The sequence below is a fragment of the Anopheles aquasalis genome, chromosome 2 (assembly GCF_943734665.1).
Source record: "Anopheles aquasalis chromosome 2, idAnoAquaMG_Q_19, whole genome shotgun sequence".
In the NCBI taxonomy this organism is placed as follows: domain Eukaryota; kingdom Metazoa; phylum Arthropoda; class Insecta; order Diptera; family Culicidae; genus Anopheles; species Anopheles aquasalis.
This window is the reverse complement of record NC_064877.1, coordinates 20002491-20015118: the sequence shown is the minus strand read 5'-3', so window position 1 is coordinate 20015118 and position 12628 is coordinate 20002491. Positions and strand designations below refer to the sequence as shown.

The 12628-nt window shown below is 49.4% G+C and overlaps 3 protein-coding genes and 1 long non-coding RNA gene across 6 annotated transcripts; 3 read left to right on the top strand and 1 right to left on the bottom strand.

The window, feature by feature from the left end:
* Nucleotides 1-566: 566 nt before the first annotated feature.
* Nucleotides 567-6336, top strand: LOC126581126 (uncharacterized). 2 transcript variants are annotated; one of them, XR_007609143.1, is made up of 5 exons: nt 567-813; nt 882-1203; nt 5611-5691; nt 5756-5948; nt 6026-6336. It is a non-coding gene; the product is annotated as an uncharacterized LOC126581126 (long non-coding RNA). The 2 variants fall into 2 exon arrangements; XR_007609142.1 differs by having other exon boundaries at nt 567-1203.
* A 686-nt stretch (nt 6337-7022) lies between these two features.
* Nucleotides 7023-8806, top strand: LOC126572678 (zinc finger CCCH-type with G patch domain-containing protein). Its single transcript, XM_050232186.1, has 2 exons — nt 7023-7133; nt 7211-8806. The coding sequence occupies exons 1-2, from the start codon at nt 7083-7085 to the stop codon at nt 8765-8767; spliced, it is 1608 nt and encodes a 535-aa protein (XP_050088143.1). The 5' UTR covers nt 7023-7082; the 3' UTR covers nt 8768-8806.
* Nucleotides 8806-10898, bottom strand: LOC126572677 (FK506-binding protein 15). Its single transcript, XM_050232185.1, has 3 exons — nt 10661-10898; nt 10340-10594; nt 8806-10272 (listed from the first exon to the last, which is right to left on the bottom strand). Exons 1-3 carry the CDS (start codon nt 10756-10758, stop codon nt 8826-8828), a joined length of 1800 nt encoding a protein of 599 aa, XP_050088142.1. The 5' UTR covers nt 10759-10898; the 3' UTR covers nt 8806-8825.
* Nucleotides 10899-10979: 81 nt separating this feature from the next.
* LOC126572680 (cytochrome b5) lies at nt 10980-12592 on the top strand. Of its 2 annotated transcripts, none has more exons than XM_050232189.1 (4): nt 10980-11324; nt 11423-11511; nt 11603-11677; nt 12268-12592. In XM_050232189.1, the coding sequence occupies exons 1-4, from the start codon at nt 11214-11216 to the stop codon at nt 12359-12361; spliced, it is 369 nt and encodes a 122-aa protein (XP_050088146.1). In that variant the 5' UTR covers nt 10980-11213; the 3' UTR covers nt 12362-12592. The 2 variants fall into 2 exon arrangements, with proteins under 2 accessions (XP_050088146.1, XP_050088147.1); XM_050232190.1 differs by lacking the exon at nt 12268-12592 and adding an exon at nt 11894-12179.
* Nucleotides 12593-12628: the final 36 nt, after the last annotated feature.

Below are 12628 nucleotides of genomic sequence, written 5' to 3'. Positions count from 1 at the left end.
CCCCGTTACGACACTCTCCTGTTTGTTTTTATGCATGCGGCTGCAATGAATTTTAAGCCCATGTGTGTTGCGTATCGTCCTGCCACAATAATCGCATGTTACCGTGGTGGGGACTGATCTGTCCGAGGCGAGGGGCCCCTCAGGTCCGTCCGAGGCGAGACCCCCCAACAGCTGGCGATGGCGACCAGCTGCATCGATCTCACACGCCCTGTAAGAGTTTCACTGTTTAATTAATGTTGAGTTACAAAAATCAGTAACGGTTACACTCATCAGTCAAACCCCGTTACGACACTCACCTGTTTGATGCTTATCTGCTGCAGCGTCGCTCTCTACAGCATCGGGAGCCCAATGTTTTACTTATGTTATTCTTCGCTGCTTCGGTCGAGGTTGAGTTTATCCTTGACAGTCTTCAGTGATGAACGAACATCTTCCGGGCAGTTTCTATCTTCTCTTCTTCGGCGTGGCTGGTAAGTGTGATGGAATCGTTTGCGATTCCGCTAAGACAGCAATGGTAAACTGTACCAGCAGCACCTAACCTCACATTTTCTTTTACCTTACTTTCAGGATTTATTTTTCGCTGTGAGCAAAAATCAGTAACGGTTACACTCATCAGTCAAACCCCGTTACGACACTCATCTGTTTGTTTTTATGCATGCGCCTGACATGGATTTTATTTCCATGTATGTTGCGTGACCTCTTGCCGCAATAGTCACAGATTACCGTTGTGGGGACTGATGGCTCCACAGGTCCGTCCGAGGCGAAGACCACCAACAGCTGGCGATGGTGACCAGCTGCATCGATCTCACACGCCCTGTAAGAGTTTCACTGTATAATTAATATTGAGTTACAAAAATCAGTAACGGTTACACTCACTACATCAGTGTGACTGGTATGCTGGAAGAATGATAAGAGAATGTGTTACGGTTAGCTGCTGTTGATACATCGGATGCTGTCCTAGTGGAATCTCGCCATATTGCACCTCGTCGTCGCACTGTGACTCACTTACCTTTCCTGAAGAAGTCGAACTGCGCTATGCAGTTCTTCATATTTCTTGGTAGCTAGAACTGCATCTGTCGCGCTGGAGCTCGCGACAGCCTTTAATTCGGCCACATCGTCCGGGATGCTTATCTGCTGCAGCGTCGCTCTCTACAGCATCGGGAGCCCAATGTTTTACTTATGTTATTCTTCGCTGCTTCGGTCGAGGTTGAGTTGATCATTGACAGTTTTCAGTGATGAACGAACATCTTCCGGGCAGTTTCTATCTTCTCTTCTTCGGCGTGGCTGGTAAGTGTGATGGAATCGTTTGCGATTCCGCTAAGACTGCAATGGTCAATTGTACCAGCAGCACCTAACCTCACATTTTCTTTTACCTTACTTTCAGGATTTATTTTTCGCTGTGAACAAAATCAGTAACGGTTACACTCATCAGTTAAACCCCGTTACGACACTCTCCTGTTTGTTTTTATGCATGCGGCTGCAATGAATTTTAAGCCCATGTGTGTTGCGTATCGTCCTGCCACAATAATCGCATGTTATCGTGGTGGGGACTGATCTGTCCGAGGCGAGGGGCCCCTCAGGTCCGTCCGAGGCGAGACCCCCCAACAGCTGGCGATGGCGACCAGCTGCATCGATCTCACACGCCCTGTAAGAGTTTCACTGTTTAATTAATGTTGAGTTACAAAAATCAGTAACGGTTACACTCATCAGTCAAACCCCGTTACGACACTCACCTGTTTGATGCTTATCTGCTGCAGCGTCGCTCTCTACAGCATCGGGAGCCCAATGTTTTACTTATGTTATTCTTCGCTGCTTCGGTCGAGGTTGAGTTGATCATTGACAGTTTTCAGTGATGAACGAACATCTTCCGGGCAGTTTCTATCTTCTCTTCTTCGGCGTGGCTGGTAAGTGTGATGGAATCGTTTGCGATTCCGCTAAGACTGCAATGGTCAATTGTACCAGCAGCACCTAACCTCACATTTTCTTTTACCTTACTTTCAGGATTTATTTTTCGCTGTGAACAAAATCAGTAACGGTTACACTCATCAGTTAAACCCCGTTACGACACTCTCCTGTTTGTTTTTATGCATGCGGCTGCAATGAATTTTAAGCCCATGTGTGTTGCGTAACGTCCTGCCACAATAATCGCATGTTACCGTGGTGGGGACTGATCCGTCCGAGGCGAGGGGCCCCTCAGGTCCGTCCGAGGCGAGACCCCCCAACAGCTGGCGATGGCGACCAGCTGCAACAGCTGCAGCTGTTACAAAAATCAGTAACGGTTACACTCATCAGCCAAACCCCGTTACGACACTCACCTGTTTGATGCTTATCTGCTGCATCGTCGCTCTCTACAGCATCGGGAGCCCAATGTTTTACTTATGTTATTCTTCGCTGCTTCGGTCGAGGTGGAGTTGATCATTGACAGTTTTCAGTGATGAACGAACATCTTCCGGGCAGTTTCTATCTTCTCTTCTTCGGCGTGGCTGGTAAGTGTGATGAAATCGTTTGCGATTCCGCTAAGACTGCAATGGTCAATTGTACCAGCAGCACCTAACCTCACATTTTCTTTTACCTTACTTTCAGGATTTATTTTTCGCTGTGAGCAAAAATCAGTAACGGTTACACTCATCAGTCAAACCCCGTTACGATATTCATCTGTTTGTTTTTATGCATGCGGCTGCAATGAATTTTAAGCCCATGTGTGTTGCGTAACGTCCTGCCACAATAATCGCATGTTACCGTGGTGGGGACTGATCCGTCCGAGGCGAGGGGCCCCTCAGGTCCGTCCGAGGCGAGACCCCCCAACAGCTGGCGATGGCGACCAGCTGCATCGATCTCACACGCCCTGTAAGAGTTTCACTGTTTAATTAATGTTGGGTTACAAAAATCAGTAACGGTTACACTCGTCAGCCAAACCCCGTTACGACACTCACCTGTTTGATGCTTATCTGCTGCATCGTCGCTCTCTACAGCATCGGGAGCCCAATGTTTTACTTATGTTATTCTTCGCTGCTTCGGTCGAGGTTGAGTTGATCATTGACAGTTTTCAGTGATGAACGAACATCTTCCGGGCAGTTTCTATCTTCTCTTCTTCGGCGTGGCTGGTAAGTGTGATGGAATCGTTTGCGATTCCGCTAAGACTGCAATGGTCAATTGTACCAGCAGCACCTAACCTCACATTTTCTTTTACCTTACTTTCAGGATTTATTTTTCGCTGTGAGCAAAAATCAGTAACGGTTACACTCATCAGTCAAACCCCGTTACGACACTCATCTGTTTGTTTTTATGCATGCGGCTGCAATGAATTTTAAGCCCATGTGTGTTGCGTAACGTCCTGCCACAATAATCGCATGTTACCGTGGTGGGGACTGATCCGTCCGAGGCGAGGGGCCCCTCAGGTCCGTCCGAGGCGAGACCCCCCAACAGCTGGCGATGGTGACCAGCTGCATCGATCTCACACGCCCTGTAAGAGTTTCACTGTTTAATTAATATTGAGTTACAAAAATCAGTAACGGTTACACTCACTACATCAGTGTGACTGGTATGCTGGAAGAATGATAAGAGAATGTGTTACGGTTAGCTGCTGTTGATACATCGGATGCTGTCCTAGTGGAATCTCGCCATATTGCACCTCGTCGTCGCACTGTGACTCACTTACCTTTCCTGAAGAAGTCGAACTGCGCTATGCAGTTCTTCATATTTCTTGGTAGCTAGAACTGCATCTGTCGCGCTGGAGCTCGCGACAGCCTTTAATTCGGCCACATCGTCCGGGATGCTTATCTGCTGCAGCGTCGCTCTCTACAGCGCGACCACAAGCAAGCGGCACTATTCGAAGAAGCACGTTGCTGAAACAATAAAACAGCATCGAAACACTGAAATAAGAGTGAATAGTGTCTGATGAGTAAAAAGAGGAACAATTGGGACGTTGGGAAAAAGAACGTTCTGGCGAAGGTCATCAATGATAACGTCTCTGCATACTTACCGAAAAAGTGGAGTTCTCCATCACTGTGAGCCCAGCAACGCGGAATATGGAACGTGGCTGGTAAGTGTGATGGAATCGTTTGCGATTCCGCTAAGACAGCAATGGTAAACTGTACCAGCAGCACCTAACCTCACATTTTCTTTAACCTTTCTTACAGTCTTACTGCTCTTTGCAGTTCCTCGTATTTGTGGTTGGCTAGAACAGCATCTGCCGTGCTGCAGCACGCGACAGCCTTCAGTTCTGCCACCTGTCGCTCCAGCGCGACACACCGACTCCTCCAATAGAACTCACCGGCTGGCCTCGCATGCCATATTGCACCTCTTCATCATCTGTTTACTTTCATCTATTTACTTACATCTATTTTACTTATGTTATTCTTCGCTGCTTCGGTCGAGGTTGAGTTGATCATTGACAGTTTTCAGTGATGAACGAACATCTTCCGGGCAGTTTCTATCTTCTCTTCTTCGGCGTGGCTGGTAAGTGTGATGGAATCGTTTGCGATTCCGCTAAGACTGCAATGGTCAATTGTACCAGCAGCACCTAACCTCACATTTTCTTTTACCTTACTTTCAGGATTTATTTTTCGCTGTGAGCAAAAATCAGTAACGGTTACACTCATCAGTCAAACCCCGTTACGACACTCATCTGTTTGTTTTTATGCATGCGGCTGCAATGAATTTTAAGCCCATGTGTGTTGCGTAACGTCCTGCCACAATAATCGCATGTTACCGTGGTGGGGACTGATCCGTCCGAGGCGAGGGGCCCCTCAGGTCCGTCCGAGGCGAGACCCCCCAACAGCTGGCGATGGCGACCAGCTGCATCGATCTCACACGCCCTGTAAGAGTTTCACTGTTTAATTAATGTTGGGTTACAAAAATCAGTAACGGTTACACTCATCAGCCAAACCCCGTTACGACACTCACCTGTTTGATGCTTATCTGCTGCATCGTCGCTCTCTACAGCATCGGGAGCCCAATGTTTTACTTATGTTATTCTTCGCTGCTTCGGTCGAGGTTGAGTTGATCATTGACAGTTTTCAGTGATGAACGAACATCTTCCGGGCAGTTTCTATCTTCTCTTCTTCGGCGTGGCTGGTAAGTGTGATGGAATCGTTTGCGATTCCGCTAAGACTGCAATGGTCAATTGTACCAGCAGCACCTAACCTCACATTTTCTTTTACCTTACTTTCAGGATTTATTTTTCGCTGTGAGCAAAAATCAGTAACGGTTACACTCATCAGTCAAACCCCGTTACGACACTCATCTGTTTGTTTTTATGCATGCGGCTGCAATGAATTTTAAGCCCATGTGTGTTGCGTAACGTCCTGCCACAATAATCGCATGTTACCGTGGTGGGGACTGATCCGTCCGAGGCGAGGGGCCCCTCAGGTCCGTCCGAGGCGAGACCCCCCAACAGCTGGCGATGGCGACCAGCTGCATCGATCTCACACGCCCTGTAAGAGTTTCACTGTTTAATTAATGTTGGGTTACAAAAATCAGTAACGGTTACACTCATCAGCCAAACCCCGTTACGACACTCACCTGTTTGATGCTTATCTGCTGCATCGTCGCTCTCTACAGCATCGGGAGCCCAATGTTTTACTTATGTTATTCTTCGCTGCTTCGGTCGAGGTTGAGTTGATCCTTGACAGTCTTCAGTGATGAACGAACATCTTCCGGGCAGTTTCTATCTTCTCTTCTTCGGCGTGGCTGGTAAGTGTGATGGAAATGGATTTGTACCATCCGATAATGAAACTTTTTCTTACCTTTCTTCCAGCATTTATAATTCATAATTATTGATAATTATCAACAAAACACGACAAGAAATCATCATCGTCAGCGATGCGAGTAGGCTACGACCGTGTCGAGTAGTCAACACAAACCAAAGCAGACAGCGACTTACCCGTCTTGTACAATTTCCGTTGGAATAGTTTCGTTCAACGATTCGCTGTTACTGTTCCGCAAGTGTTGTAAGTGTTATCATGGAAATATGATGGATTTGTACCAGCAGCACCTAACGTCACATTTTCTTTTACCTTTCTTACAGCATTTATTCTTCGCTGCTTCATCTCGTTACCCTTTTTCGGTGTCAATACTTCGTCAAAATTACCGAAGTATTGTTACCGAACAACGCGGCAAAATAAATAAGGGGGATTCGGCAAATGAACCAACGGTTGCCGCGACACTTTTCAACCGCCCACCGCAGTTTGCCACTCCCGCTTTATTCTCACCGATATCGACAACGTGTTGTCAATGTGCCATAAAAAGTCCAATCGTTACCTATTCCGGTTGTTTGAGCTACTCGATAATACGATTAATAACGGAACGATTAATAAAGAATTATGTTTTATTAGCGAATTATCAACGCCTTATTCTTGCCTAGCGCACATCCGGAACAAACTGTAACAATCTGTTTGTCTGAGTTTTTGCTTAACTTCTGGATGACCAGGCGCAGCGACAGCAGGGGGCTACTGTTGATGTAACGGTGAATCGGTCCCCCTTGATGTGGGGTACGTCATAGTACTGCGAATCGTAGCCGAACTTGTCCTCTCAGGTGTTTTCCTAACTGTTGGGTTACTTGCTTGCTGAAACGTCCAACTGTCCTGGAACTGGCCAGAAAAGGTTACCCTAAGGTCTGGCGATGAAGGATCGTTCCTTTGGGAATCGTTTTAACGGCCTGGACCACCTCGACCGATAGGTATACGGAATCCTACCTCCTGATGATGGAGGTAGCACGGAATGGTTCTCTCAGCCGCTATGCCGTACTCTCTAGAGGCCAACGGCAAACGGACAACGCGTCGCACTCATCGTTCTCCGGGGTGATGGTAGCAGGGAGGGTTAAACCGCCGTTGGACACCTTACCTGTTGCTGTGCTTCACCACCCCGAATGGGCGCTAGATGTTTCGTATTCAATTCTCCTGCATTCTTCGGACCATTCTAAGAAAATGCGACTTCCGGTTGAAAGGCAACTGCATATCCGGGGTTTCCGGGCAGCAACTGTCAGCAAACCGAGAAAACAAACTTTGACAGCCGAAGAAGGCCAAACAAATATTTTATTTTCTGCTGTGCTGTACTCTGCTGGGTTCCAAGCGACGAAATTGGCCATGAGCTCGGCGGAAGAACTAAACGAATCGATACACCAGTACAAAACGCAGGTAAGCATTTTACCGGCGGTGGGTTGTTTTGATCACAGCCGGATGGGCAACTAAGAACGGGTGCTCCTCTTTCGCAGCTCACACAAATCAACCAGGCACTCCAACTGACGACGAATGCCGGTGAACGAACGGAACTAGAGAAGCTAAAAGATGATCTAACGGAACTGCTAAACCTTACGCAAGAAACGCTCGACCATTCCACGGCAGGAGAGGCCGAACCGAAAGCCGGTGACACTATCGATGATGAGTTTGCTCTCTTTATGAACGAAATCAAACAACTCGATACCGTACCGAAGAATGATGAACATGAGGCACAAGCATCGAATAATGAACCGGCAACAAAACCGGAACCGGAAGCAGAGGAGCTCGATCTGGAAGGGTTGATCGGTAGTAAGTGCTCGGCACCGCACGTGCATACTTGGGGCTCCAGGGTGTACCATAATGCGATGGTATGCAGCCTGGATACGAGCGAGCTGGCCGAGGCCACGGCCAAAGTACTGTTCACCAATCCGACCCACCGAGAGATGGTGCCGTGTGCGTACTTTCTCGAGGGCGAGTGTCGTTTCCCGGACGATCGGTGCCATTATTCGCACGGTGAAACGGTCCGATTGGATGAGCTGCGTGATTACCGTGAGCCAAAGTTCGAGCAGCTACAGCGACCCGGTAGCCGGGCCCTGGTCAAACAAGCGCACACCCGCCTCTGGTGCAAGGGTACGGTCCGATCGGTGGACTACGAGCATCGGACTTGTAAGCTGGTGCTGGAAGAAGGCAAACGACAAGAGGTCGAGGGAATACCGTTCGAGGATCTATTGCCACTCGATGACACATTAGAGGATGTTGAGGAAGACGAAGAAGAAGAAGACGACGACGACGACGACGACGACGATGACGAGAATAACGACAACGATGCTGATGCCATCCGGAGAGCCCAGTTGGTGGAAAAGAGTCTCTTTCAACCTGCGCCGGATCGTCGGTTGGGTGAATGGGAAGAGCATACGCGCGGGATCGGCTCGAAGATCATGCAAAAGATGGGCTACGTCGTCGGAACGGGACTGGGCCGTGAGGGTGAAGGAATCGTTCTACCGGTGAGCGCCCAGGTACTGCCCCAGGGACGCTCCCTGGACTACTGTATGGAGCTGCGCGAGCAAGCGAACGGTGATCGTGATCTGTTCAGTGTCGAGAAGAAGTTGGTACAGTTACGCCGGCAGCAGGAGAAGCGTGATGCCCGAGACTACGCACGGCAACAGGAGGCCGCCGCCAAACGGAAGGATGTGTTCAGCTTCATCAATGATAAAGTGCTCAGCTCAGGTGGTCAAAGCTCAAAGGGTGGTGGTGATGCCGCACAGCATCGGTCACCGCTCGCGCTTGGTAGCCGCGATCTAAAGGAGCATTCCTCCAAAAACCTCAACATTGCAAGCCTCAAACTGTCGGAGGAAATCCGCCGGGTGGAGGCCGAAGTCGAGCGGTTAAAGATTGCTTTAACGCGCCACAAACCGGGCACCCCGGCCGGCGATAGTTTGCAGCGACAGCTGGCGGCCAAGCGAGCCGACATTGCCCGGTTACAGGCCACGGAAGGTACCATCTCCAAGGAGCAGCAGCTGCGCAATGATAAGCGCAAAATGACAGTATTTTAGACACGACTTAGCGGCTTAGCAATAAAGAACGCACAAACTCTGAAAGGGAACGGGGTTTTTATTTCGTTTCACGCTCTAGGACCGCCTTCGTTTCACGCTTGATCGTGGAAGCGATCATCCGAAGGATGTGTGGATCGGCGATCTGTTCGCACAGCTGCTGATAGCAATTGTTCATGATGTCCTTCACGAGTGATCCGGTCGATGGATGAGGCGCTTTCTCGTCCTCGGCCTTATCCTTCCAGCTCTGCAGTTCCCGTTGCAGCTGCTCGACCTGGGCTGTGGCCTCCAGTGAACGATTGCGTTGCTCTACAAGCTCCAACTGTAGCTGATTTTCCTTCTTTCGGTGCTCCTCCAGCTCACGCAATGTTTGCTCCAACTCTTTGGTCTTACGTTCCACGCTCTGCCGCACAGTGGATAGCTCTGTCTCCAGCTCGTGGTGCCTTTCTTTCTCCACTTCCCGGTCCGTACTGCCAGCTTCGATCTTCACCTTCAACTCAGCAATCTCCTCTCGCAACGTTTCTTCATTTTCCGTCAAAGAACGGACCTTCTCTACGAGCTGTGCGTGCAGGGAGCGCCTTTCTTCGGCCACCTTCTGTTCGGCATGCAGCTTGGCTCGGAGTGAATGGTTTTCTCGCTTTAAATCGAGAACTTTCTCTTCGAGCTGTAGGAGCTCCGCATCTTTATCCAGTGCACCGCTCGTACCCCGATCCCCGTGTACGCTTAGCAGATCGATACGATCGAGCACACGATCGAGTTTCGATTCCAGCTTCGTCAAGTTCATGCGGACCTCCGTGTTTTGCATGCGTGTTTCGCTCATGATCAGGTTCAGATTCACATCGGTATTGCTCGCAGAGTGGCCACCGACGCTGCCACCGCCGGCAGAGCTCATCATTCCCGCAAGTGGTACCATCTGCATGCTTAGTGTGTGCGTCACGTTGGGACGGCGTGCGGCTATGGGAATGGCACGGGATGGAATGATTTCAATCTTCGAATCGGACGTATCATCCGATGAATCCGAACCACCGGCGCGTGCCGGGGGTGACGAAGGAATCGGTGGCACATCGGTTCCGGCCAAGCGCTGCTTTTCCGGAGGTAGCGGGATCGCTTGGCCCATACGTGCCATCCGGGCAACGAGCTGTATTTTGCGACTGTTGCTGTTGCTGCTGTTGTTGTTGACCACCTCTACTGATTCTTGCGGTTCCTTTTCCGGTTCAGAGGCGGGTTCTTCTACTAGTGGTTCACGCTCGATCGTACAGCAACCCTCGATGAGCGGCAGCATCACTCCGCGGTCCGATTCACTTTCGAACAGAATGCTCCAAAACTCGTTCGATTCATCGGCACGGAACTGGAGATAGTCCTGCTTGAGGTGCAGTTTCGTCTCACGGGTTAGCGTGGCCGCACACAGAACATCCGATTTGGTGCGATAGAGCAGTAGGCGATGAGCGGTGGAAGACTTGAGCAATACCAGGCCTACTTTGCCTAGGAACTTGTTATCGTTGTCGACGCTGAAAGAAAGGATCGTCCATACACCCTGTACACAACCTTCTGGTGACCAATGTCCTTCCAACTCACAGTTTATAGGCAGACACGATGCTCGCTCGCACGATGACCCACTCCAATGGGGGCTTACTGTTTGACTCTCCGGCGGCCCGTTGTTCATTCTCCTCCGATTCCGGTTCCGAGGAAGGAATGTACCGGAAGTTCGAGGGACCGTATCGATCCGAAACTTGGATCGATTTTGGAGCTTCTGCAGTCACGGGCTTCTTTCGGTCCGGAACACTTGCCCCTTTGCTGGATGTGAGGCCAAATATTTTGGCCAACGAGGATCTACGAGGGAAGGACCAGGAAAGAAAATTACGAAGACGAAACCCCAAGATGATTCATACAACTTACTTGCCACCTGATCCGGCGGACGATGGCTTAAAGAAATCATCCTCATCGCCGGATTCTCGACCACCGGAAATCGGTCCGACGGAACCATCGTCGAACATTTTGAGGAGTTTATCACAGGTTTCAATTCTGGGCCGGCAAAATTCGGTGGTCAGCGCAAACAGGGGTTTGTTTTGCTATGCTTGCAAGCATTCTATCTTCAAGTTAAGGCTCTGCTCGAAATCTGCTCGATTCATTCTCAAAATCTGATTTGCCGCACGTACCGCAACCAGTGTGGCAGCGCCTTAACCTGCCCACCTTGATCTCGTTCCCCCCACCCCTTTGTTTACTTCTAGTGGTTCTTAACGGAGAGTCGCGAATCCGATCACTTTAAAATTCTCCCTCTTCCCCGACTGACCATGAGTAATCAAAGTCTGTGATACAACAAAAAAAAAACAAACCACTAGGGAAAAAGCGTCATACCGAGTCATTCCTGCCCGTGTGCTCGTTCCGGACAAATCATTCTCACCGCTCGCAGTTAGTGCCACCTCACGAGACAAACCCCCCGATTAACGATATGGCTCAGAAGCAGTATACGCTGGCCGAGGTTGGCCAACACAATAAGCCCACCGATGTGTGGATGGTCATCCACGATAAAGTGTACGATGTGACCAAGTTTCTCCACGAGGTACGTATTCAAATGGTGCGGCTTATCGCTGAGGGCGATGGCGAACCCTCATGGTGTCATCTCCGTGTTATCTCCTATCACCCCCTCCCCTCTTGTAGCATCCCGGTGGCGAGGAGGTGCTGATCGAATATGCCGGAAAGGAAGCTACGACAGAGTTTGATGACGTTGGCCACAGCAGCGATGCCAAGTAGGTACAACCCTTGGGGTGGTGCTTTGGCGCCAGAACCCGCAATCCATTAGCACGGACGCTAATCGTTCCGGATCTTCGTTACTTCCAGAGAACAGATGAAGCAATACTTGATCGGTGAGCTCGCCGAAGCGGATCGGAAAAAGAAAACGAAAGTGGCCAGCAGGTGAGTAAACAAGGGCGCCCACGCGACGTCTCGTTGGTGGTGCAAGAGCGGCCTGATTAAAGAAAGAGAAACCCCTTTACTAGCGTGCTCGCCAAATGGTCTTTGTTTCCTTTTTGGCTGTGGTTGCGGACAAGGTTGTCTGTTGTGTGGACGAGCCCCTGGTTTTATTATTTTATTCCTCATTTTCCTTCTTTTTTCTTTTTTGCACTCCTGTAGCTCCGATTCCTCCTCGACTGCCAAAGGTTCCTCGGGGTCCTGGTTGGGATCGCTGAAGACGAAGTTTTTCGGTTAACCAAACCCGCGATTCAATGGGCCCCAGAGGCCTTGACACTTTTACTTTAATCTGGCACACCAACGGGCTTGGTGCGGGGTGCTGTTAGCTCAAATTCCTACCATTAACTATCGGTTATACAGTTCCACTTACGACTCTCTCCCTTGTAAGAATTTGTTTTTTCTCCCTATCTCTATTGAAATCGAATAAATCTTTTGTTACGGGTTTTTTCCTACTTCCGCTTGTCGCGTGTTTGTTTTATTCGTATTCCGCAACTGATCGATTCATTCCACTCGTTTCGTCCTTTTCTTTCCAACAGTCTCACGATCGATAAGAGATTGGCGTTAATTGCTGGTTCGGCAGCGGCCATCGGTGTTGGCCTGGCGATGATCTTTAAGGCGAACAAGAAGTAAACGGTGGTCACCACCAAGAGCTCCACCAAGGAACACACCAAGAATAAGAAAAGGACATGGGTCCCCACAGTATTCTACGCTACTGCTGCTGTTGGTCGTAGAAGTTGGTTTTGAAATACGTTTTTAGTGTTCAGAAGAGTAAGAGCAGCAGCGGCAGAAGAGTAGGCTTTGCGGTCGGTTCGGGTATCGTCGCTTTCGAGAACAATAAATGAAATATTAGTCTATGTAGCATTTGCAGAGTTTCTCAGATTTCTTTCTTCATACAGT